The 24727-nt window shown below is 36.0% G+C and overlaps 1 protein-coding gene across 1 annotated transcript in view; it reads right to left on the reverse strand.

Annotated features, from left to right (window-relative positions):
* Ube3a (ubiquitin protein ligase E3A) overlaps positions 1-24727 on the reverse strand; it is a 229840-nt gene that overhangs the window by 23258 nt on the left and 181855 nt on the right. The window contains exons 8-9 of the mRNA XM_090383626.1: positions 6554-6627; positions 650-793 (exon numbers count right to left, since the gene is read on the reverse strand). Of these exons, the coding sequence (XP_090239752.1) occupies positions 650-793; positions 6554-6627 (218 nt within the window). The remainder of the gene's footprint in view (positions 1-649; positions 794-6553; positions 6628-24727) is intronic.

The following is a 24727-nucleotide window of genomic DNA, read 5'->3' on the forward strand; positions in this document are numbered from 1 at the left end:
CAGAACCCAATTCAGACTTAAAAGTTTATTGAACTGTATTCTGAATAACCTGCATTCAGCACATATAAAAGCCTATTGTTGGCTGAAAAATGAAAGTGACTTTGAAACACATTTCATTTTGAATAATCTGACAAGCAAATTAATAAGGATATACTGTATTAACTCATCCCATCATGCTATGTCTGCAAACTATGGGCAGATAATCTAAGCAAAAATGAATAGTAATAGGCCTAGAGACAGCCTAGGAGGAAGGTGGACTGATAGTGTCAAGCAAGCAAATTTGAAAGTATAAGAGCATACATTGGCTAAGGTAAAATATCTAACGAGAAAGAGGATAGAATGGAGGGGAAAATAGTGAACATGAGCCTGACAGTTCAGAAGGACTGATCTGCACACATTGCATACAACAGATTTAGATGATGTTTTTAGTCGATTTTGGACGTAGCTTGCAGACAGAGTATCTCTGTGGTGTATAGTTTGTAAAACTGTTATTTAAAAAGTAACTACTGTCATTTATGGCATGATAGGATAAATACTTGTTTACAGAGTAACAATATCTTATTAAAAATTACATGACAGAATTACATTAGAAGATAATACGGTAAAAGTAGAAAAATTTTTAGTTATAGATTAATTTAAACATTTCTACCTGTCAGAGTCAGGGCCATGACGAGCAATAACAAGCTTCAGTTTTGAAAGTCCACCAACAGGAACCCTATCACTTCCAGTTGTAAACTGAAGGAGCTTTTTCTTCTGTTCTAAGTTGAATTCATGCACCAATTCCCAAAATGCTCTGGTAATGAAAATAAAAAAAATAATAAAATAAATGAAATGAGTGTGCACACACAAAAACCAAAAACAGTATTTGGACATCCTTCCCTATGCAGTGAAGAGTGCAAACAAGCCGTAAGCAAAGCAAAAACAGGTTTGACGTGTGAAGGAAATAACAGAGATATCACAAGCAAGCAGAACAAGCTGTTGTTATTTTGGCTTTTAGGAGCATTGGCAACTAAGGCCATATTGCTCCGGGGATACGCGGTGGTCATTCCCTGACCTTTCCGCATCCTCCGTATTTGGTGGTCACGGGCTCGAACCTCGGTCTAATCAAGCATGTGCTACACATTGCTGCTCCTGCCCCCTGGCTACGGAGGCACCTAGAACAAGCTGTGGCAAGGCTCCTATATTCAGAGAAACTTAATCATTAGATGCCACATCAGTGATCTGTCATGCTGTGTGACAGCCATATATTTGAGCCCTGCAAAGACAAAAAACAACTGATGGAAGAACAATGGAAATTTCTGTCAGTTTTTTTTGGTAGACCAAAAAAAAAAAAAAAAAAAAACCTGATAGAACAGGAATTATAGTGAGGGAAAACCAAGTTACATCCTTGGATCCAGTGCTTCTGTGATCTGTAGGAGGAGCATATCATGGATTTTCATGGCAGAGCTACTGCTGATCAAAATCTCTACATTACAACAAAAAATGCCAGACATTTTCAGTAGTGTGTAGCCTATTTATCTTAGATGATGCAACAATGGGAAAAGATAGCTAGTTGAGTGGATATAGAGAATTTATGAGGAGCATCATCTACCACAGTTGTATTGCATCCAGAATGAAATTTAACGGAGGTGGGTCATGATGCGAGGCTACTTCTTATGGTTTTTACTTGGAAAGTTGAGGTATACACTGGACATCTTGGCCAATTCCTGGTTATCCACTCTGGATATAGTCCAGAGAGTGGGTAACAAGATCTGAAGACAATGCTTAGACTGCTGAGGCAAATACTAGACACCCTGGACAATTCCTTGCCACCCATTCTCTGGACTATGTACAGAGAGTGGGTAGCAAGGAATGGGCTCTCCATGTTCCAGCATGGTAATGTTGCTCTATCCCACACAGAGAGCAGCATAAAAGCCTGCTTTTAGGAAAACAAAGTGCAGCAATTTGCCTGGCTCAGAGTCCATAACTGAATCTAATCAAACACCTCGAAGATGAAATGGAACACAGCATCAGGGCATAGCCAATAACATCCCTCTTCTACAGCCGAACTGGTGGCTGCACTTAAGGAGAAGACACAAACTCCTTCTGCTTGCTACAAAGAACAATGTTCTTTGTGATAGGCACTGAGGCCAAAAGTCCCACACTTTATTAAATTTGTTCTTTATAAAGCTTGTGTTTTTTCCAAATGTGTTAGCATCTTGATTACTTTTGATAAAGTAGCATATACAACATAGACATATCCTGCTATTCACCATTTTCATCCAACTGGCATAGTATGATTCAGTAATAAGAAACAGGATGGTACAGATGAAAATACAAAATAGAAGACCAATATTCTGGGACAACAATTTGTACTTTCAAAATTATCTGTACACCCATTAGCTATGAGAAATTTAGATAACGACAATTATAATATTCATTGACATTTATTCTGTTTACTCATCCATTTAGCAGTTATTCATCTGGCATTGTATAGTCTTGTATGAAAATGCAGAGCATTATTTATGTGCAGTTTATTTTGATAAGATGGGCTTCAATCACTCCCTCGCTTTTTTTTTTTTGCTGTGTTTTGTTGCAGTGCTGTTTTTCATATTAATGTTGCCCTTTTCAATTCATTTTCAAACAATATAAATTTTAAAATTATTATTGTAGAGCTTGTTAATTCTCATAATAAAAAAATAAAAACACCTGTAATACTGGACACTTCCTGGATACTCTTGATATCATCAGGCATGGAATTCCTCCAATGATAGTAGGGAACATAATAAAAGATGGTAACAATGCTACACAGTTTTAATTTTTAGGAATTTAAAAGGTAATGAATTTAGGAATTTAAAAGATAATCTGCACAGATTATTTGCACTTTAGAACTGGGCCTTAGAAAAATAGGATCCTAAATTTTTGTATTTTGGTGCATTTTTGAGGAATGAATTAACGACAAAATATATCAGCATGACATTAGCATAACATACATACAGTTGAACCTCTTATATCTTAAATCTGTGGAAGATGGGGGACACCGGTAACCTTGACTCACAAATACACACACCTTATACTATTTGAAAACAGATTCACATTCTTACACCATGTGAAACACCTCAATAGATAGATGCTACTAATAACTAAAAGGCTAATTGCAAGACAACACTTTGTCTCATTCTCAGGTCTGCAATTATCAAGAAAGAATTGATAATTATAAACAGAAGAAAACTAGAAACGTTGATAAGATAAAAAAAAAATGTGCTAATATACTAAAAGGAATATACAGCCTGATAAATGGAAAATTTAATCTGAAACACAAGTCATAGTGATAAGATTAGAATTAAATTTTTTTGGCTTAATTTAATTTAATATAATAATATAATGTAATTTCTAAATAAAAAATTATATTTAGAAATTAATCATCTAAAAAGGAGCAATGCTGCAGACCCTCATGGATCCAAGCATGTTAATTAGAGAGAACTTAGACAACAACTAAGAAACATCACTACAATAAACCTGGTCTGAGGGGCCAAAATATTTCTTTTGATTTAAACAGATTTGAAGTATTCAAACAAGCAAATGTCAATATTAATCAATACTGATATGTGCTTATGTTGATTTATTAATGCTATACAGAATTTTTTTCAATTCTCTAACTTCAAATTTAAAGAATTTTTTAGTTTCATGCAGAAAACATGTAGAAAATTTGTGAATGAACAATTAATGCATTAATATTTTAGTGCGCTTGATGCAATTCTACAAAGAATATGTTCATCAACAGGGTGAACACATACTGAGTATTTTGCTTCAGATTTATTTGGTACAGGTCTTTTTATGGATATTTATTTTAGAATGTTTTGTAGTATTTCAGAAGTTATTTGGATGTAAGGTCATTATTTGAAATAATCATGTTCTTCTCAGGAAAAATTTGTCTTAAGCACCATATTAATAAATACTGCACTGCTTCTCAAATACCCACTGTTTTCACAATGAAACTGGCTTCAGTTGTTTTGTCTACAAATATCTCACTTCATATCTAATAACATCTTGTGCTCAGCTGCCATGGTTACTTTTTCTTTTTTTATAAGCTGGGCTTTTTATAAACAGAAAGATGTTCTTTGTTTGATATCTGACATGTAGCATACCCTTGTTCTTGTGACCTAACTGGTTCCTGAACAGCAGCCATAAGTTGAACTGCAAAACTGCATGGCATATGTAATGTTATTATATGATGTTCTGTTCATGGAAGCACATTTCAAATGTCAAAATGCAGTGCCTGCTGGTGGCATTCGCTTTTACAGTCTAGTTGTTGTCTTTTACAGGCACATAGCCGATTGGTAAACATACTTAGCCGTATGCCTCTTGCAATTCATGTCAATTGGCCTTGCTGCTCAATGGTATGCCCACAAAAGTGAATGCCACCAGCTGCTGGGTATTTTACAATGTGAAATGTGCTTTTACTGAAATGGTAATTTTTTTCTGTTAAAATATATGAAAGGAAAATAAAACCCAAAAAAGTGCATTTAAAAACATTTATTATGTTAAAAGACAAACGTGAGAAATAAACCATAAAAAAAACACAAAAAATCTATACATATGAAAGTTCTTTTAAAACTTTTATCACCTAGAAAGTTCATGGGACTCGATGAATAATATGGCAAATTTGATGGGGGGGGGGGGTAGTTTTAAGGGATTCTGTTAAAAGTAGGGTCTTGGTTTGAGGATTGACTGGCTTAAATTAAAAGTCAGTCATTGTTTAAATGAAAACACCCTCGTCTTATAATAAATCTCTCTGTAGCATACACAGCCATTCCTTATGCTGCAATAACTTTCGAACTGCATTCAAAATTTGGATCATATGTCTCAAATAATTTCAGTGCTGATTCAATGTGTCCAAATGCTTCCAAAAGTTTCTGACTTCTAAATGCAAGGGGAGTTGCAACTTCAACAAGATCTTAACTGCTAGGATCTTATTTGTGGACATTTAACAATTCAGTCATGTCCTCAGGAGAAACTTCTAGCTGCAATCGAATTGCAATCTCAACCACAGATTCAGTTGCACTTTAAACAGTATTTCTAATGTCTTCAAAATCATGAACAAACTGAGGGCAGTGTTTCTTCCATACACCCCCTTTAGGTTGGATTCAGAGATACTGTACCAGGCATCTTTGATGGTTTTCACACCATCCAAAAGGTTGAATTTCTTCCAAAATTTTTTAACTGTTGGCCCATTTTTCTTGTCAACTGCTTCAAATTGGCTTTTCAAATGTTTGTGAAACACAGTATGCCTTGAAATATGTAGTGACTCCTTGATCCCTCAGCTGAAAAAGAAGTCATTTTGGAGATAGAAATATGATTTTGATGTTAAGGATGGTGGTATTGTTAAAGCACCACAGAACGGTTCAGTGCAATGTCCATAAGCAGCATTGCTTTAAAAGGAAGATCAAAATATTGTCAGCACAATATTTTGTGACTTTTGGCACAAAACAGTGCCCAAACCAAGCTTTAATTATTCCTGCAGTAATCCAAACTCCAGAATTACATTTTCAAATTACTGGAAGGGTTGTTTTAGATAAACCCTTGAGTGCCCTTAGATTCTCAGCACAATAAATTAGCAAGGATTTCAATTTACAATCACCTGCTACATTTGACCCTTTGCAACTTTGAAACTAGGCATCTACTTCCAAAATATACCCATTTGAATACCAGCTTTGAACAGTAGCCTTCCTTCTCAATTATTTTGGCCAATTTGGCTAGAAAATCTTTCTTTTTATGTTGTGCAACCAGCTCTTTTCCAGAAGTGATTGAACCATCCTTTGCTTGCATTAAATGTTTAATCCATTGCTGTCTTGGCACTTTGCTTCTTAAGAGTTTCAAAAACAGACAATGCCTTCATTGAAATTGTTGCTTGATTTAGAACCATATTAATAATTTGTGTCTGATGGTTAATCTATGCAATCAAAACTTTTTAACTTCTGGAATAAGGTCTTCTCATTTTCTTATCAGCATTGACTGAAGCGAACTAGTACTCTTCACTTCCTTCAAATATTTTTCTTTATCCTTCCAAATTGTGCTCACTGTTGAATTCAACAATTCAAACTTGGCCGCAATTTCATTCAATTTCAGTCTTGATTTAATATTTCATGTTTAACTTCTAATGTTATGGCGCTCTGTAACTTTTGTATAAGTTATTATATTTAGTGTTATTTTTCCTCTTTTCAGACACAGTTCAAGGGAAAACAATTTTGAAAATTGTAAAAAACTAATAAAAAATTAAAGAGAGCTCTGCAAAATAGATATGTTAATTTCAGACAGTCTGCACACTGCATCACCAGCAGTAACTGGGACAACTTGGCGCATGTACACGATCGCTCAGTATTGCCAAACCACAGTCACTATATACTAGTATAAAGAGATCATGTTGTCAAACAACTATACATATACAAGTTTGTATATGTATAGTTGTTTGGCATAACACACACACACACACACACACACACACACACACACACACACACACACACACACACACACACACACACACACACAAGACAAAACAGTTTATACTCACTTAATAATAGGAGTATCTGTTGTGTAACCACCATCATATTCAGTGGATTCTTCTAAAGCATTGAAGTCAAAATTCTGTAATATATATTAATAAAAAATATTCTTTGGCATTCTTTACAAATTTAAATATATAATATATAATATTATATAATATATAATAATATATATAACTTATAATATATCAATTATTTTGCTTGTAAATGAAATGCAGTGAAAGTTCATTATTATGATAAATTAGTACAGCAAAACCTCAAAGCAGACAGAATTGGTCTGCTTTCTTTTATTTATGCAGAACAGGTTTTTCCTAAACAAGAATTTAATACAATTTTTTTTTCCAGAAAAGGTTTCACAATTACTTTGTAAAAAAGTAAAATCATTCAAAAGGAAAAATTAAATTCAAATGAAAACATTAAAGCATTGTTATTGTTAGATAAGGCACCACATCTTTCCATTGAAATTTATCACACTAAGATGGCAATAATCACATACCCCTTTTTTTATCTACTGATACTACAGCCCTCATACTACCAACAGATCAAAGAAGTTTATACCCTGATGATACTGACAGTGAGTAGGATACAAGACAAAAAAAAAAAAAAAGTGGCCAATATCAAAAATTATAATATAAAAAGTGCTATTTATTACATGGCTTCAAGTTAGAATAAAGCTGAGTAGAATACAAGAGCAAGTGCATGTGTCAACAAACCTGTTCAGGATGTAGGCACCACCAGCAGTGAAAAATTATTTATTAGGTTGGGGGGGTGGGGCAGTATATTAAAAAAAAAACCCTCTCCTACTTACGTTGTGATGAGGTAATAATACCTGTTCAGCCTGCATTAAATTTATGTAATGCCAACTTTCCAAAGTAGCCGATATTAATTTAACTCACAGTATGATACAGGGCTGTCCAGTGATTATTAAACTTTATGAAAATTAAAACCTTTTACACTTAATTATGCAATTAAGTTTTATCTTTATATTAAATTATAAATGATAAATTAATCATCAACAGCATATTAAAGCAATACAAAACAAAAAACACAAGAGAGATGATAAAGAATAATTATCAGGTCACCCAACAAGTTATGGACACCCAACTTCACGCATGTAAATAAATGCCCATATGGCAAACAGTATAATCTTTTCATGAATGGAAAGTCTGAGAATATTTATTTATTTTTTCCCCGATAAAATATAGATAGATAATGATGTCGATAGTTCAGCATCAGGGCTGGATTTACATATAAGCTAAACAGGTTACACCTTAGGGCTCCACTCCATTGTGGTTTTGATTATCGTTGTTAATCACTAATCAGTTTCTATTTCAAGCAGCTTGCCTGCAAACAACAGTAAATGGTAGAACAAGGAGGACATCCTACCAGTTACCTATTTTTATCCATTATCCATTTTTCTTTCTCCAAAATATCAAAGAATATATGCAAAGAGTAATTTTTGTGATATACATACATATAATTTAAATATAATTTTAAATTATATTATTAACTCTGCCATTGCTGGTCCCAAGCCCGGATGAGAAAGGAGGGGCATACCTCATGTAAAAAAACCCTGGGCTCGGCTGGCTCCGGCTGACAGTACCTGGTTATGATGGGCCTGGGTTACAGGTGAAGATGGAGGATCTATCTTCAGCAACAGTGGAAGTCTGTCACTCTTCCAAGATACTGGTCCCATCTAAATTGTGGACTATTCAGCAGAGGAATGGCAAGCTGGCTGCATTATTTGCCTTAAACCCTATGGATCGCAGTCATTGTATGATAAACAGTAATGCTATTGTGCCTGGGGTAACCGACATGGCTGTTCTTATACCATGGAGAACAGCTGTGAAGAAAGCTATATGGTCAGCCAAAACTCAAATGTATCTCTCAACGCTAAACGTAAGATCGCTTTACAAGACTGGGAAAATAAAACTGGTAGAAGAAGAATTGAAAAAGATTAAATAGGATATCGTAGGAATGTCAGAGACACATTGGACAGAAGAAGGAACACTGGATATGACAGAAGGAAGAATATTTTACTCAGGGAGAAAAGACAACATACATAGAGAAGGAGTCGCTTCCATAGTAAAGAAATATCTATTAAATTCAATAATAGGAATTCACCCACACAGCTCAAGAATGATAAGTTTAAGGATAAAAGGTAAAGAAAAAGGAATCTTCATAAAAATAATCCAGGTATACGCCCCAGACTCCTCACATGATGATACAAAGACAGCTGCCTTCTATTCAGACCTACAAGAAACCATTGATAACACAAACAAAAAAGATATTTTAATAATAATGGGAGGCTTTGATGCAAAAGTTGGAGGCTTTTCAACAGATTTCAGTGACTTATTAGGAAAGTTTGGGATAGGAAATAGAAATGAGTGAGGAGAAGAACTCTTGAACTTCTGCAAAGAAAATAAACTATTTATCATCAACACACTGGTCTACCACAGATCTCAACATAAGTATACATGGACATCACCAGATGGAAATACAAAAAACTGTATCGACTACATTTTAATAAATAACAACTGGAAATCATCCATTCAAAATGTTAAAACTCTTAGAAGTACAGATTTTGACACCAACCATGCAGCATTAACCACCACTAGCAGCAACAATTAAATGGAAATTTAAAAATACAAAGCCAAAGAACAATAGAGCAACATTAAATATATCACGATTTCAAGAGGACAAAATAAAGGAAATTTATCGGAAAACACTACAAGAAAAATTAAAAGATATAAACTATTCATTATCTGTGGAAAATATATGGGAGAAAATCAAACAATTGACTAAAGGTGCAGCCTTAGAAACCTTGGGAACAAAACCAAAACCAAATAATCCTTAGATTACAGCAGAAATTTTAGATGTATGGATGGAAAAAAGACAAATGAAAAACCTCCTAAACAAAGAAAATAGTCAAGACAAAAGGGAAAAATATAAAGCCCTAAAAAGCAAAATACACAACCTATGTAAAGCTGCTAAAAGGAAATGGTTGGAAGACAAAGCAAAGCAGTGCAAAGAGGCAAATAAATGTCACGACTCTGAAACAGCTCACCGGTTATAAAGGATCTCTCTAAAACATGCATCCTGAAAACACTGACGATGAAAAATAAAAACAGGAAACATGCAAGAAATTTAAAAAAAATATGGAAAGAATATTACCAAACCCTGTTCAAAGGGAAAAGAAAAAATGCTCTTGCCTTAGATAATAGAAGAGATAAAGCACCCTCGATAACAAAAGAAGTTCAGAAAGCAGTTATCCAAATGAAGAATGACAAGGCATCCGGAAATGATGGCATTCAAGCAGAACTATGGAAATTCGGAGGCGATGCAATGCTAAAACACCTCGCACAATTGTTTAATCTAATTTTATTTACAGGTGATATACCAGAAGACTGGAAAAGTGGAATAATAGTACCTATACACAAAAAAGGAGATAAAGAAAATTGTCCGAATTATAGACCCATTACCCATTTAAACCACATATATAAAATATTTATAAGGATCTTAAAATAGGATACTTAAAACATATGAAGAAACAATAGGGGAAGAACAAGCAGGATTTAGAAAAGGCAGATCAACAATAGACCAAATATTCAGACTAAACATCATTGCAGAAAAATATTGGAATAAGAAGAAATCTCTTTATCTGTGCTTCATCCATTTCGAGCAGGCATTTGACTCTGTAAACAGAGAAAATTTAATGAAGCAACTACAAAAAATCCCACTTGATCATGAAATAATCATGTTCGTAAATAATTTCTACAAAAATACAAGAGCAATAGTAAAATTCAACAACCTTAAAACAGAGAAATTTGAAATAGAAAAAGGAGTCATGCCATTTATCTCCATATCTATTTAATATCTACCTAGAAGAACTAATGAAATCAACTGAAGAAAAAAGAGGAACAATAATAAATGGAAAAAATATAAACCACATAAAATATGCAGATGATATTGTGATTTTAACAGAAACCAAAGAACAACTAAAAGAAATATTAACAAACGTCAATAAAGCAAGCAACAATTATGGAATTAATATTAATATAAATAAAACCAAAGTAATGCAAATCGGAAAAAACATAGAAGATAAACATATACATCCAAAATCAACAAATAGAACAAGTACAAAAATTTGTATACCTGGGCTCTCTAATAACCGGAAACCTAAGTAATATTGACCAAATTAATCACAGACTGAACATCGGATGGACAAACATGAACAAACTCAAAAACATATGGAAGAGCAATAAAATCTCAAATAGTCTAAAAATTAAACTATATGAAACTGTCATCATACCCACAGCAACTTATGGATCAGAGAATTGGAGAATAAATAAGAAAGAAAGAAATAAATAATGTCATTTGAAATGAGATGTCTAAGGAAAATCAATAAAACAAATTGGAGAGAACATAAAACTAATGAACAAGTAAAGAGAGATCTAAATTTAATTAACACAGAATAACAGATCAGATCTAAAAAAATAACTTCAGTGTGGACATGTGAACCAGATGAAACAACACAGGCTGCCTAATGTAGTACTGACAGGAAGAATTGGAGATAAGAGACCACCAGGAAGACTCTAAAAAGAGAATGGCTCCAATGCCTAAAGGAAAACACAGGCTTCCAGAGTTATCAACAAATGATGCAAGATTCAAGAGATCGACAACAATGGAGGATGAGATCTAAATGGAGGCTCAACCTGTGCCAAACGGAAGAGTAGAATGATGATGATGATTATATTATTTGATTTTGTTATTTATTTAACATAAGTTAATAAAGAATATGCACAAATGTTAACTTGCCCTTTTAAAATACTTATTATGTACCTATCGAAGCCTGTTTAATTCCCAATTTAATTTACATTTACCTGTTTAGATGCCAATTTAATTTACATTTACAGGCGATTTATTTTCAATTTAAAAATTTTTAATTTATTATTATTTGGTGGAGGGGAAGGGCCTCATACATGTTACAGCTTAGGGCCATAACAAGTTTAAATCTGGTCCTGATCTGTATTGAGTCCATTGTACTGTACTGTATTGTACCATTGTCAAAAGAAATCAATCCTTGGCATACAGACCAGTGATTATAAAATAAAGAAATCAGCAGAAAAGGATAGCATAGGAAAGTAACAGAGCAATAAAAAGTACCAAAACTTATAGCAGCTACAGAATGATATGTAACAGTACCAAAGAAAAGGTTATGCAGGCAGAGGTAGATTATGAAAAATTGCTCACTAAGAGAGCAGGGAGGAGGAGTTCCTACCTATTTTGAATACAAAGAGAAGAACAAATCAGATCAAACCAGTGTGTTATGGGTGCAGGTAAGTCTTGGATAATCCAACTGATGTTACAAATGAATTGAACAGGTATTTTGTATCAATATTTACATAAGAAAAACCTTGCATGGTGAGGAGAAACTGTACAAATTAAGCTGTAAACCATGAAATTAGTGATAATGAAATTTCATTTTATTTATTAGAAAACCTTTTGAGTCCAAAGGTAAGTAAGGCTCCTACAGTTGATGCCATAGACCAAGTAATTTTGAAGGAGACAGCAAGAGAGTGCACTGAACCATTAAGGTTAATAATAAGGTGACATTGGACTCTGGAGAGATTCCCCTGGATTGCAGGAGTGCCAACATATTGCATAAAGGCAGGTCTAAGAGTGAAGTGGGTAACTACCAAACAATGTCTGGCTTCAGTGGTAAGAAAATCATGGAGGCAATGGCCAAGCGTAAAGTACAGAATCATTTAGATAGAAAGGGAATTCTGAATGAAACAGAGCATAGCTTTGTAAAGGGGAAAATCATGTTTAACTAACTAGGTTAGTTAAACATGATTTTTCCTTTACAAAGCTTAAAAGTTGGTTATTTTGACAGGCACTCCTGAGCTGGATGCAGGAAACTGACATCAATATGACTCAGACATTTGCCTCTTCTTACATGTGCAGGAACAGGAATAGCAACTCCTGCATGAAAGGTTACTATACAAGCTGGAACATGTTGGAATCACAGGAAAAACCCAGAAATGGATTTTTAACAAAAGGCTAACAAAAGACTTTGCACTTCTTGAAAGGGTGCAAAGATGGGCAATGTGCCTGCTGAGATCAGCAAAAGGGCAGCCATATGAAGAAAGACTGAATATGTGGGCTACAGAACATGGAAATTAGATGCCTTAGAGAAGACTTGATTGAGGTGTATAAGGCTCAGAGAGGTGAAGGTAAAATAATGAGGTTGGAATTTTCACAGTTAAAAATTATTCCAGAACTAGAGGCCATAAATTCAAATTACAGGGGAAGAGTTTAGACTGGACTACAGGAAGTTTTCATTTAGCCAGAGAGTTGTTAATTACTGGAAAAGGTTACTTCAATGAGCGATTGAGGTCAGCAGCTTGGGAAAATGGAAGGTCAACTAGATAGATACCTATGCAAGGAGGGTGACAAATAGGCAGTTTATTTTACTGTATTTTATTATTTATCTATTATTACTTTTATTTTTAATTAATTCATTCTTTTTTTATTTTATTTATTTATTTTCATTTTTTTTTGGCCAGTGCAGCAAAAGTGATTCCTTGGCTAATCTTCTTCCTCAAGAGGAGTGTTTCCATTTACAATGGGTTTCTACAACCTACAAGTTTATTTTTGGTAGGAATTTTTTCCTATCATAAAGTGTGGTTCAAGGTGTCTTGGTCAGTTAAACCTCTCGCTTTTTTTTGTCATGCACTCTCTTACTCCATCCATCCATGTCCTCCTAGGTTTTTCTCTTCTCCTTCTTCCTGGAGGTATCCATTCCATATGGCTAATACTAATTGCAATTCAATCTTACATCTATGTTAACCTGTAAGGTACTATTTGCTGCTGGATTTGCTGGTTGCCAATGGCAATCAGGACAGTCGATATGTCAAGCCTTGGTTCAGTGCATGGGGAGGGGGAAAAAAAAAAAGTGCTATTAAATTATGATGTTCTCATTTATTTACACAGTCAGAAGAAGAGTGTAAAAATGTAGTGCAAAAAAGAATATTAATTTGGAGGATGTCAAAACATGGCTAAAAGAAGAGGATGGATATTGCATGGTAATGGAAAAGAAATAAGCAACAGAAGTTGAAGGGCAAAAATCTGTAAGTAAAGTGACAAGTGAAGAAGAAAGTACAGAAGAAAAAAAAAGTTGAATTACACAAAACCAGAAGCTCCTCTTATTTGATATATCTGTCGAGGAATTAGAAAAGTATTTTTACACTCTAAGAGAAATAATGAAAAAAGTTATGAAATGGCAATAGAATAGGACTTTTACTCAATAAAAAAAAAATTCATAAATTTGTGGGTGCTTCACAAAAGCCAATACAACTGGAGAAAGACCTTTTACATTTGATTAAATTTTAGTTATAAATGTTTAATTCATTAATTAAAGATTGTATTATTCATGTTCTACTTGATTTGAAGTTCTTGCATTCAATTTTGTTTTGAATAAAAACATTTTCATGGAAATTTTTTTCATTATATTCTGTCCTAATTAATTAACATATGTTTCTGGATTGTGAACATCATGGCATGTTTTTACAACTATAAATTGAAAATAGTTACATGTAATTATATTCTATAATTCAAACTACCTTCAGCCTGAATTACTGAGCTTTACTGCATAGCCCAGAACAGAAGTAACTACAATCAGCATTAGTTAAATGTTGCCAATTTAATAATATTAAAAATAATCAACCTCTCTCCCAAATCCATATCATTGGCTCCTGATCCAAGGAAAAAATTTATAAGTTTAACTGAAGTTTAACAAAAACAAGATACAGGAGAATCCAGTTTCAATTATTTGTTATTATTATTTATAATAATACATTAACTTCTAAAGCTATATTTTACTGTAACAGTATAAGGAAAGAATTAAGATTACAACATATTATGGAAATCACTTATAAAATTACAGAAATTAAATTTTCATGATTCCAAAAATTAAGCAAAAAAATAAATAAAATAAATAATATACACCTTAATTTTTATCCAAGCTTCAAACACAATAAAACTAGGAGTTCTGACAAAGATGTATTATTATTGTGAATATATCAAATATATTATCAATTGTTCTGCATAACTAAAATTTTAATATTGTCATTTCTCTCAAAATGTTATAATTCAACGATTGCATTTCTAAGGCCTCCAATTTAGATTATAATGGCTGTTTTTAGAGTCAGGAGTAAAATATAAATAATATTCTAAACACCAATCCAACAGGAAATATGACTTCAAAAAAATTTAAAGTAGTAAAATAAAGTGCAACTACATGGCATTTTTTTTAGACTTTTCTTTATCCTTTTTTTCCCCACTATTCTTATTCTATATAGTCAAACTTTATTCTAATACTTTAAAAAGTTTTAAGTTACATTTCCTGTCTGTGAAGTGTCAACAATAATATTCTTGGACCTGTTTAGATGTTTATTGCTGTCTGCTTCACAGATTTTAATTGCAGTTACTAGCACATGTAGCAGCTTGTAGAGCAAGGTGTCTGAAATTTCAGGCCCTGTTGTGGGTCATTGTGGAACAAATGAATACACGGGCTGTGTTAGAGTAACTAAGAGTAAGAACATGTGCATATATACTAATGCTAGGAGCATTGTAAATAAATTTGATGAATTTGAAGTACTGATTAAGTCGTTGAATCCAGAATTTTTAAAGAGGGCACTAACTCTCTTTAATAATTACAGCTGTGAATTACAGGTGCCGAAAAAGCGATGTGTTTGCCATTTTATTTACCTAATTATTATTTTATATGTAGTCTTATAGTTCTAGTTACGCTGGTTATTTTTATTTTTAATTTAGATAAAGAGTTTTTGTAACTACTTAATATATGTAAAACCGTTGTTTCATTCGAATCATGCAGCCATTGTTTTTGTATAGAGTGGTAGGGAATTCAAATTTTTAATTGTGGTAACGGTAGCTCTAACGTAAAATTATATAGCGTTATATGCATCACTGCATTTAGCATTCTATTAAATAGTGTAGTATTGACAATTGGTTAATTTAATTTATTGATCTTATTAATTTAAAATATCATGCCCCAGACTAGAGCAGCAAAGCAACGGGCACAAATTGGCAGGAGTGCTGTGACTCGGGGGCAGACTTGTTTGTTTGTTTGATTTGGTTTTATTGGCGCATTAGCATCTAAGGCTATAATGCGCCAAGACCATTCGGGGGGAGACCTGAGGTGGGCAATTCTCCAACGCATCACAGCCTAAAAAATTGTGAAACTTGTGAAATGTTTGTCGAACTCTCTCTGGAACAGAACATGATCTAGCCAAGGAGGATGTCTTTGTGTGTGTGTGCCAGGTGCAGAGAGTATTGAAATTAGGCATCAACTCAGCGTTCTAATGGGCGTCTAAGAGAGCTTGAGGTGTAGGATAGACACCCTCGAAAAAATTAATATGAGAGCCCGTCAAGCTCTCAGTTGCCGAACTCAATGCCAGAGCTCACTCCTGGGCATCGGGCAACACAGCAGCAATCTCCAAGGCAGAATGCACTGGTCCCACAGAAATTAGTTATTGTTGGTGACTATTGTCAGGGAGATGGGGAATGTATTGGGTAAAAAGGATAGATGGAATAGGACCAGTGTATGTCTGCCAGGGACAAAAGTTGATGATGTTGTAAAGCATATATCATCTTTTAAGGGCACAAAAGGTGATATTGTTGTACACATTGGCACTAATGACTAAGAGTAAGAGATCTGCAGATTTACTTAACAAGTACAGGTCAATGTTGCAAAAAAGTCGTGGGTTAGGGTTAAATTTGAAAGTATCTGCAATTCTGCCCAGACATGATAGCAGGGAGTACATGATGAGAGCTTTGTCAATCAATTCGGCCCTGGAGGGAATGTGCAAGGCTCAAGGGGTAGAATTTTTTTCAGTGTGGTCTGTGCTTGTTAACAGGAGAGACTGCTTCTACAGGGATGGGATATATTTAAATAGAAAGGGTGCAAGAATATTTGCTGATGCTATCGAGGCAGTGTTAGGTGGGTCAGAAAACTGCTAGCTTGGGGGAGGGGATTCACAGACTAAAAAGTTAAAAGTAGCTGCAGGCAGAGGTGAAGGTGATTCTTGCACTACTTCTATTATAATAAGCAGTGGCCTGGAGCTAGGGGTGCTGGGGGTTTCAGGGACTGATGGCAGTCATCATGAAACAGGTGTGTGGATGTGTTAGGGTAACTAAGACTAAGAATAGGTGCATGTATACCAATGCTAGAAGTATAGTAAATAAATTTGATGCATTTGAAGTGTTGGTCAAGACATCAAAAGCAGATATTGTTGGGATATCAGAGACGTGGTGTCACACAGATATTAGGAATGCAGAACTGGAATTTGGGGAGTACAATGTGTACAGAAAGGAAGGAGGTGTTATGCTGTTAATTAAGAAAAACAAAATCAAAAGAAGTGCATCCAGTTTGGATGCACTTCTTTTGATTTTGTTGAATCAGTTTGGTGTGACATAAACACTGCGAAAGCAAAAATAGGAGTGTGTTATAAGCCTAATGACTTGAATGAGTACAATGAACAAATGTACAGAGATATAGAGTGGGCTATTAAATCAGAACGTCTTATAATGGAGGATTTTAACTTCCCAGATATTGACTGGAACTTGGTTATTCACTTGCACACTAGTAAGACTTTTGTGGATTTATTGGATGATTGTTTTCTGCTGCAGCATGTTTGAGGGGCAACCAGAGAGGGTAATACTCTTGATCTGGTTATCAGCAGTGATCATTCATGTATTAGGAATTTGCAGATAAAGGAACCACTAGGTGGCAGTGATCACAGTTTACTGATATGGGATTCACTTAAAGATATAATTACCATCAGGGTTAAAGAAAAGGGTTTTTGCTTCCATAAAGGTGAGTAAAGTGGTCTCAGACAGTTTTTAAATTCTATATGGTGGGATCAACTGATGACGTTACCAACAGCAAATTCTAAGTGGGAAGCATTAAAGAAATTAATCGTGGAAGCTACTAAAAGTTTCATACCTATTAAGAAATAATGTTCAAGGTTTAGGCCTAAATGGTTATGAAATGAACTAATGAAACTTGTGACAGAGAAGAAAAATGCATTGGATGCATATAAATTATCAGGCGACACAGAAGCCTATGGCAGATATAAGCTAGTCTAATCAAGTCACAAAGGAGGTTAAGGCAGGTGAAGGCAGATTACGAGAAATCTTTGGCAAAGGATGCTAAGAAAAATAGCAAGGATTTCTTTACTTATATAAACTCTAAAAGGAAGGGAATGAATCTGATTGGTCCACTTGATATCGATGGTTTGACTGTTAATGATCCTGCTCAGATAGCAAACAAACTGAATGAGTATTTTGCATCTATATTCACACACAAGGAGTTATTAAGGTTTGAAAACGCCAGAAGTTTATCGAATTGTAGCGGGGTGCTTAATGATTTTGTAATAACTGAGAGTAAAGTGGAGGAGAAATTATTGAAGTTAAACATAAGAAAGGCACCTGGGGTGGATGGGATCTATCCAATTATATTAAAGGAGGCGGCAAAGGAAGTAAGCAAATCCTTAGCCATAATTATGAAAGCATCCTTGGACTCAGGGGTGGTCCCCACAGACTGGAGATTTGCAAATGTATCCCAAATTCACAAAGAGGGATCGAAGGGTGACAAGAGTAATTACAGACCAGTTAGTTTAACTTCTGTTCCAAGTAAAATAATGGAGTCACTGGTTAAAGATGCATTGCAGGATCATCTAGACAAGACTGCAGGAATAATACAGACACAGCATGGGTTTGTTAAGGGAAAGTCTTGTCTTACAAATCTGACTGGTTATTATGATGTGGTTACAAAGGAACTGGATGGAAAAAATAATTTTGATATCATATACTTGGATTTCAGGAAAGCTTTTGACACTGTTGCGCATGGAAGACTATTGTACAAATTGGAGGAGAATGGTTTTAAGGATAAATTGCTACAATGGATAAAAGAATGATTCAGTGGGAGAAGACAGAGGGTGGTTATCAATGGGTGCTGCTCTTCATGGACTAATGTTATTCGTGGAGTTCCACACGGTTCGGTGTTGGTTCCACTGTTGTTTTGTATATTTATCAATGATATTGATGAAGGTATATCAGACTTAGTGTTGAAGTTTTCTGATGATACAAAGGTTGGCAGGGTTGTTTATCACACTAATGGCAGTGTGCTACTGCAACAGGATATAGAAAATTTGGGCAGATGAGCTGAGAAGTGGCAACTGAAGTTTAATCTTGACAAATGCTAAATACTGTATATGGGTAGAAGTAACCCCAGAGAAACATACCAACTGTGTGGCACTACACTTAAGGTGGTAGAAAATGAAAATGACCTGGGAGTAATTGTGCAGTCAGATATGAAGTTTTCTGAGCAATGCAGACAGGCTGCCAGGGCAGGTCATGGGGTTTCGTAAATGATATATAGGAATTTTGCTAGCAGGTAGAATTGATTGTCCCTCTGTATAAGGCAATAGCCAGGCCATGCCTTGAGTACTGCGTACAGGTCTAGAGACCTCATTTTAGGAAGGATTTGCTTGAGTGTGTACAGAGAAGAGCAACAAGATTGGTGAGGGGAATGAAGGGATTCTTTTACCAAGAGGGGCTTAAGTTCTGCAAATCAGTGGCTGGAGACTAGGCATCTGCACGGTGATCTGATTGAAGTTTATAAGACCTTGAATGGGTTGAACATGCTGAATTCTGATGGGATTCTTCCACTTGTTCAGATTACAAACCTAAGGGGGCATAAATTCAAATTAATGAAAGACAGATGTAGAATAGACGTGCGGAAATTTGCCTTTAGCCAGCAGGTGGTTAATTGCTGGAACAAACTTCCATCTGTCGTTGTGAAAGTTGATAGGTTAAATAAATTTAAGGAGGAACTAGACCAACATTTAGGGGGAATGGTTGTGTGAAATTTTTCTTTTTTTTTTTTACTGATGCTGCATAATCTCATACACTTGCTTTCTTGCATCACATGCCACTACTACTACTACGTGGAGTCACTCAGACGTAAGTGATGCTGAATTAGAATATGGGGAGTACAATGTATACACGAAGGACAAGAGGGTGGGGGGTTATGCTCGTAGTTAAGAAGAATATTAAATCTAAGGTAGTGCATCCAGTTGACTTGGGTGGCGAGTGCAATGTTAAGTCAGTTTGGTGTGATTTGTCAGTTTTGGCACAGGGAAAACAAAATTGAGAGTAGGAGTGTTGTTGTCGTTGTTTGGTTTTTAGGAGCATTAGCAACTAAGTCCATATTGCTCCAAGGATATGCGGTGGTCATTCCCTGACCTTCCTGCATCCTCTGTATTTGGTGGTCATGGGCTCGAACCCCAGTCTAATCAAGAAGCATGTGCTACGCACTGCCGCTCCTGCCCACCTGGCTACAGAGGCGCCGAGAGTAGGAGTGATATAGGCCTAATGATTGTGATAAGTATACCAAACAGCTATACAAGGAAATCAGAATGTTTCATAATGGGGAATTTTAACTTTTCAGATGTTGACTGGAATTTGTGGGTTGCTCACTCACACACTAGCAAGACTTTTGTGGATTTCTTGGATGACTGTTTTCTACAGCAGCATGTTAGAGAGGTGACAAGATTGAGGAATACTATTGATCCAGTTATCAGCAGAGATTCTTCATGCATTAAGAATCTGTAGGTAAAAGATCCACTGGCGGGCAGAGATCACAGTGCACTAATGTCGAATTTAACTGAAGCCATAACTACTATAAAGGGTAAAGGGAAAGGTATTTTCTTTCATAAAGGTGACTTTAGAGGTCTCGGACAGTTTTTAAATTGTGTACAGTGGGACCAACTGATGATGTTACCAACAGCAAATTCTAAATGGGAAGTAATCAAAGAAGCTATTAGGGTTTTCATAGCAACAAAGAAATACTGTTCAAGGATTAGACCTAAATGGATGTCAGATGAACTATTGAGACATGTGGCAGAGAAGAAAAGTGCATAGGATATACATAAATTATTCTGTAATCAAGTCACAAAGGAGTTTAGGCAAGCTAAGGCAGATTATGAGAGGTCTCTGGCAAAGAATGCATAGAAAAAAAGGGCAAAAACCTCTATGCTTACATTAGCAGTAGAAACGTAATGTAAGCATAGAAAACCTCTATGCTCACATTAGCAGTTGGATCACATTGGGCCACTTGATGTTTAGGGGTTAACTGTTGATACCCTTCTCAGGTTGCAAACAAAAAGAATAGGTATTTTGCATCTACACTCAACACATGAGGAATTCTTTAGGGCAGAGGTTGCTAGAAGTTTATCAAACTTAACTCTAATGAGGAGCTAAATTACTTTGTGATAACTGAAAGATAAGTGGAGAAGAAATTGTTGAGAATGGACATAAAAAAGGCAACTGGGGAAGATGGAATCTATCCAATCATATTAAAGGAGGCAGTAAAGGAGGTAAGCAAACCCTTAGCCATAATTATGAGAGCATCCTTGGATTCAGGGGAGGTTCCTATGGACTGGAGAAGTGCGAATATATGCCCAATACATAAAGGGGGATCAAAAGGCAACGTGAGTAATTACAGACCTGTTAGCTTAATGTCTGTCCCAGGGAAAATAACGGAATCACTGGTTAAAGAAGTACTGCAGGATCATTTGGACAGGCATGCAATTATATTGCAATCACAGCATGGATTTGTTAAGGAGCATTCTTGTTTAACCAATCTGATAGGTTACTATGAAGCAGTAACCAAGAAACTGGATGCAAAAAATAATTTTTACATCATATACTTAGATTTAAGGAAGGCTTTTGATACTGTTGCACATAAAAGACTGTTAATTTGTTGTTTGGTTTTTAGGAGCATTAGCAACTAAGGCCATATTGCTCCGGGGATATGCGGTGGTCATTCCCTGATCTTTCCGCATCCTCCATATTTGGTGGTCACAGCTTCGAACCCTGGTCTAATCAAGAAACGTGTGCTACGCACTGGTGCTCCTGCCCACTTGGCTATGGAGGCGCCATATAAAAGACTGCTGTACAAATCGGAGCAATGTGGCATTAAGGGAAAGTTACTGCTATGGATAAAGGGATGGTTAAGTGAAAGAAGACAGAGTTTTATCATGTTTTTCATGGACTAATGTTATTAGTGGAGTTCCACAGTGTTCAGTGATGGGTCCACTGTGTTTTCAAAAGAGATATTGATGAAGGTAACATCAGGCTTAATGTCTAATTTTGCAGATGATACAAAGGTTGGCAAGGTGGCTAATGATGTCATCTGGGTGAGCTATAGAATAAGATCTAGGAAAACTGGCTTGATGGGCTGAGAAATGGCAGTTGAGTTTAACATTGACAAATGAAAGGTACTGCACATGAGCAGCAGTAACTCCAGAGTAACTTATCAATTGTGTGGTACGACACTCAGGGTAGTGGAAAATAAAAAAGACTTGGGGGGAGGGGGGTAATTGTGTGGTCAGGCATGAAATTTTCTGAGCAGTGCAGACATACTGCCAGGTTCATGGGGTTTTGTCAATGATAACAGGAATTTTGATAGCAGGGAAGAAGGTGACTATTCCTTTGTATAAGGCCATGGTTAGGCCACATCTTGAGTACCATAAAGAAGTCTGGAGGCCTCATTTTAGAAACGATACAGACTTGCTGGAAAGCGTACAGAGAAGGGCAACTAGATTGATAAAGAGAATGAAAGTTTGCTCTTCCTAGAAAGGCTTCAGTTCTGCAATTTGCAGAACTGAAATTAGTTCTGCAATTTGACCAGGCACCCGCGGGGAGATCTCATTGAGTTGTTTAAGACATTGACTGGATTGTGTAAGCTGAATGTTAATGGAATTCTTCCACTTGCTGAGACTAAACACATGAGGGTGCATAAATTTCAAGTTGAGGAAGGATGGTTGATTGTTGGAACAGGCTTCGATCTGTTGTTGTGTAAGCGGGTGGGTCGAATAAATTCAAGAATTAGTCAAATTCTTGGCAGGTACAGATGGGTGAACATTTTTTTTGGCTGATGCTTGTTTTCTTATATCATTTGCCACTACTACTACTCCCACAAACTTTACTTTTACTTATGGTAGTTTCAATAATGGCTTATTTTTCTCATTTCTTACATGTAAAGTTTATCTGATAATGTTATTGCATGACTGAACACCAGTTAATGCTTTCCACTCGTTTTCTAACTTTTCATGGTAACATATTTCAATAGCACCGCAGCCATCTCGATATGTTAGCACTATTAATGCCTTCCTCATGTCAAATCCTCAGGTCCTTGAGGTTGTCACAGACATTCTCTCAGATATGTCAGACAAGCTGTACTTGCTACCTGGGAGTCTAAAACGCTGATGGAACTGATATTCGGGTGACACTCAAGTCAAGTGGACCCAATTTCGGCAAAGTCCGGACGGTCTGTGACAGCCAAATCCTCTGCGTGCACTTCACGATGGTGGGACTGTTAGTAAACCTGGGTATAACCTCCATGCACAAGTACATGGTGGGTGACGACCCAGGTGTGAACCAACGTAAGCAGGGGTCGAGGTGTGGCGCCCACACCACATGGAGGAACGCCGCCCCTCTATGTTAACCAGGCAGTACTAGGAGGTAGATGACTCTCATCAAACAGTGAAATGCCACCACTTTGTTTATTGGAGGCTTGAAGTGGTGGAAACCATGTTTAGTTTCTAGAGCAAAGTTCCGGTCAACCCTTCCCTATCTCTTCCATCATGCAGTTTGATTGATGACTTTTCAGGTTATGATGAATGTCGTGGCGAGATCCAATATTCCTTACATTTCGAGGGTACAGCTCTAAAACGGTGTTCGCAGGCCGGCCGCTAGTTAGTACACTGGACCGAACCTATTAGTAATTCTCTAGGAGGCTTCCGGATCAGCTAGTGTATAATCTTGCTACCTCTACTCTGCCAGATAGTGACTGGAGGGAGTCCGAGTAGTGTGTATGTGGGGAGCATTGTCGAGGCCACGTTATGTCAAGGATCTGGGTATATTCTTACCACGTGTATGCCATATACAAAAATTTCATTACTTCATACAGCATGTCCCACCCATTTTTTCTTACTATTGAATACACCATGAATTATCAAACTAATAGAGCAAGCTTATCTGCGAAGAGATCAAAACCTCCCAAGCACTTCCTAATTCATTTCACAAATATAAGTGGTCTCAATTATAATCTCAACGATGTCCATTTCCACTTGCAGTCTGCCAAATCCCATGTACTTTTTTCTGACAAAATCTCAGTTATCGGTTGATTCAACTACTGCTCATCTCAGTTGCCCAAATTATTCGCTGTATGATTCCTTTCACCTCAAAGGTGGTACTTGTTCATATGTCCGTTCCGATATTCCCTATCAGAGACTTGGTAATTTGGAATCTCCTCTCTTCGTCTTCTCTGGCTTAAAATCTCTCTACTTCATTGTGTCAAATTCATCTGTTGTCTCTACCGTTCTCCCAACTCCACTAATCACTTTGAGCTCTTTGCAACTTGACTTTCTCCAGTCCAACTTTCTTAACAGTGAGGTAATTTTCCTTGGTGATTTTAATGTTCACAACTACAGCTGGTTTCGGTTTTCTAGTCACACTGACCCAGCTGGTCGAGATGCTGAGGCTTTTGCAATTACTAATGACCTCACACAGATTGTTCATTTACCTACCAGAATATTGGACAATCCTAACCATATAGCCAACATGCTTGATCTTTTTCTCACAAACAACTCTTCTAAGTACACTTTGAAGTGAGTGGTCCTTTAGGCATCTCAGATCACAACTTGGTGATTGTCTCTTCTCCAATGGAGCCTTTATCTCATGGCTATTCCCTACCTTGTGTTGGTTGGCATTACAAGAATACAAAATGGGATGACCTGAGAGATTTCTTTTCTTTGGTCAGATTACTGTTTCAAATCTTCTGATGTGAACGTTTGCTCAGATCGTGTCAGTGAAATTATTCTTGCAGGAATGGAATCTTTTATCCCACACTCCACTTTAAAATCTCGTCCTTTATCTAAGCCTTGGTTTTCCAATAAATGTGCTAAGGCTGTTCAAGAGAAGAACGTTGCATATCGTAATTGGCTTGTTTCCAATTCTTCAGTTTCATTTTCTGCCTACGCCAAAGCTTGCAACAATTGTAAAGCAGTTATTAATCAGTCCAAACTAAA

This window comes from Mastigoproctus giganteus, chromosome 10 (assembly GCF_048544385.1).
Source record: "Mastigoproctus giganteus isolate SK-2022 chromosome 10, ASM4854438v1, whole genome shotgun sequence".
NCBI lineage: Eukaryota > Metazoa > Arthropoda > Arachnida > Uropygi > Thelyphonidae > Mastigoproctus > Mastigoproctus giganteus.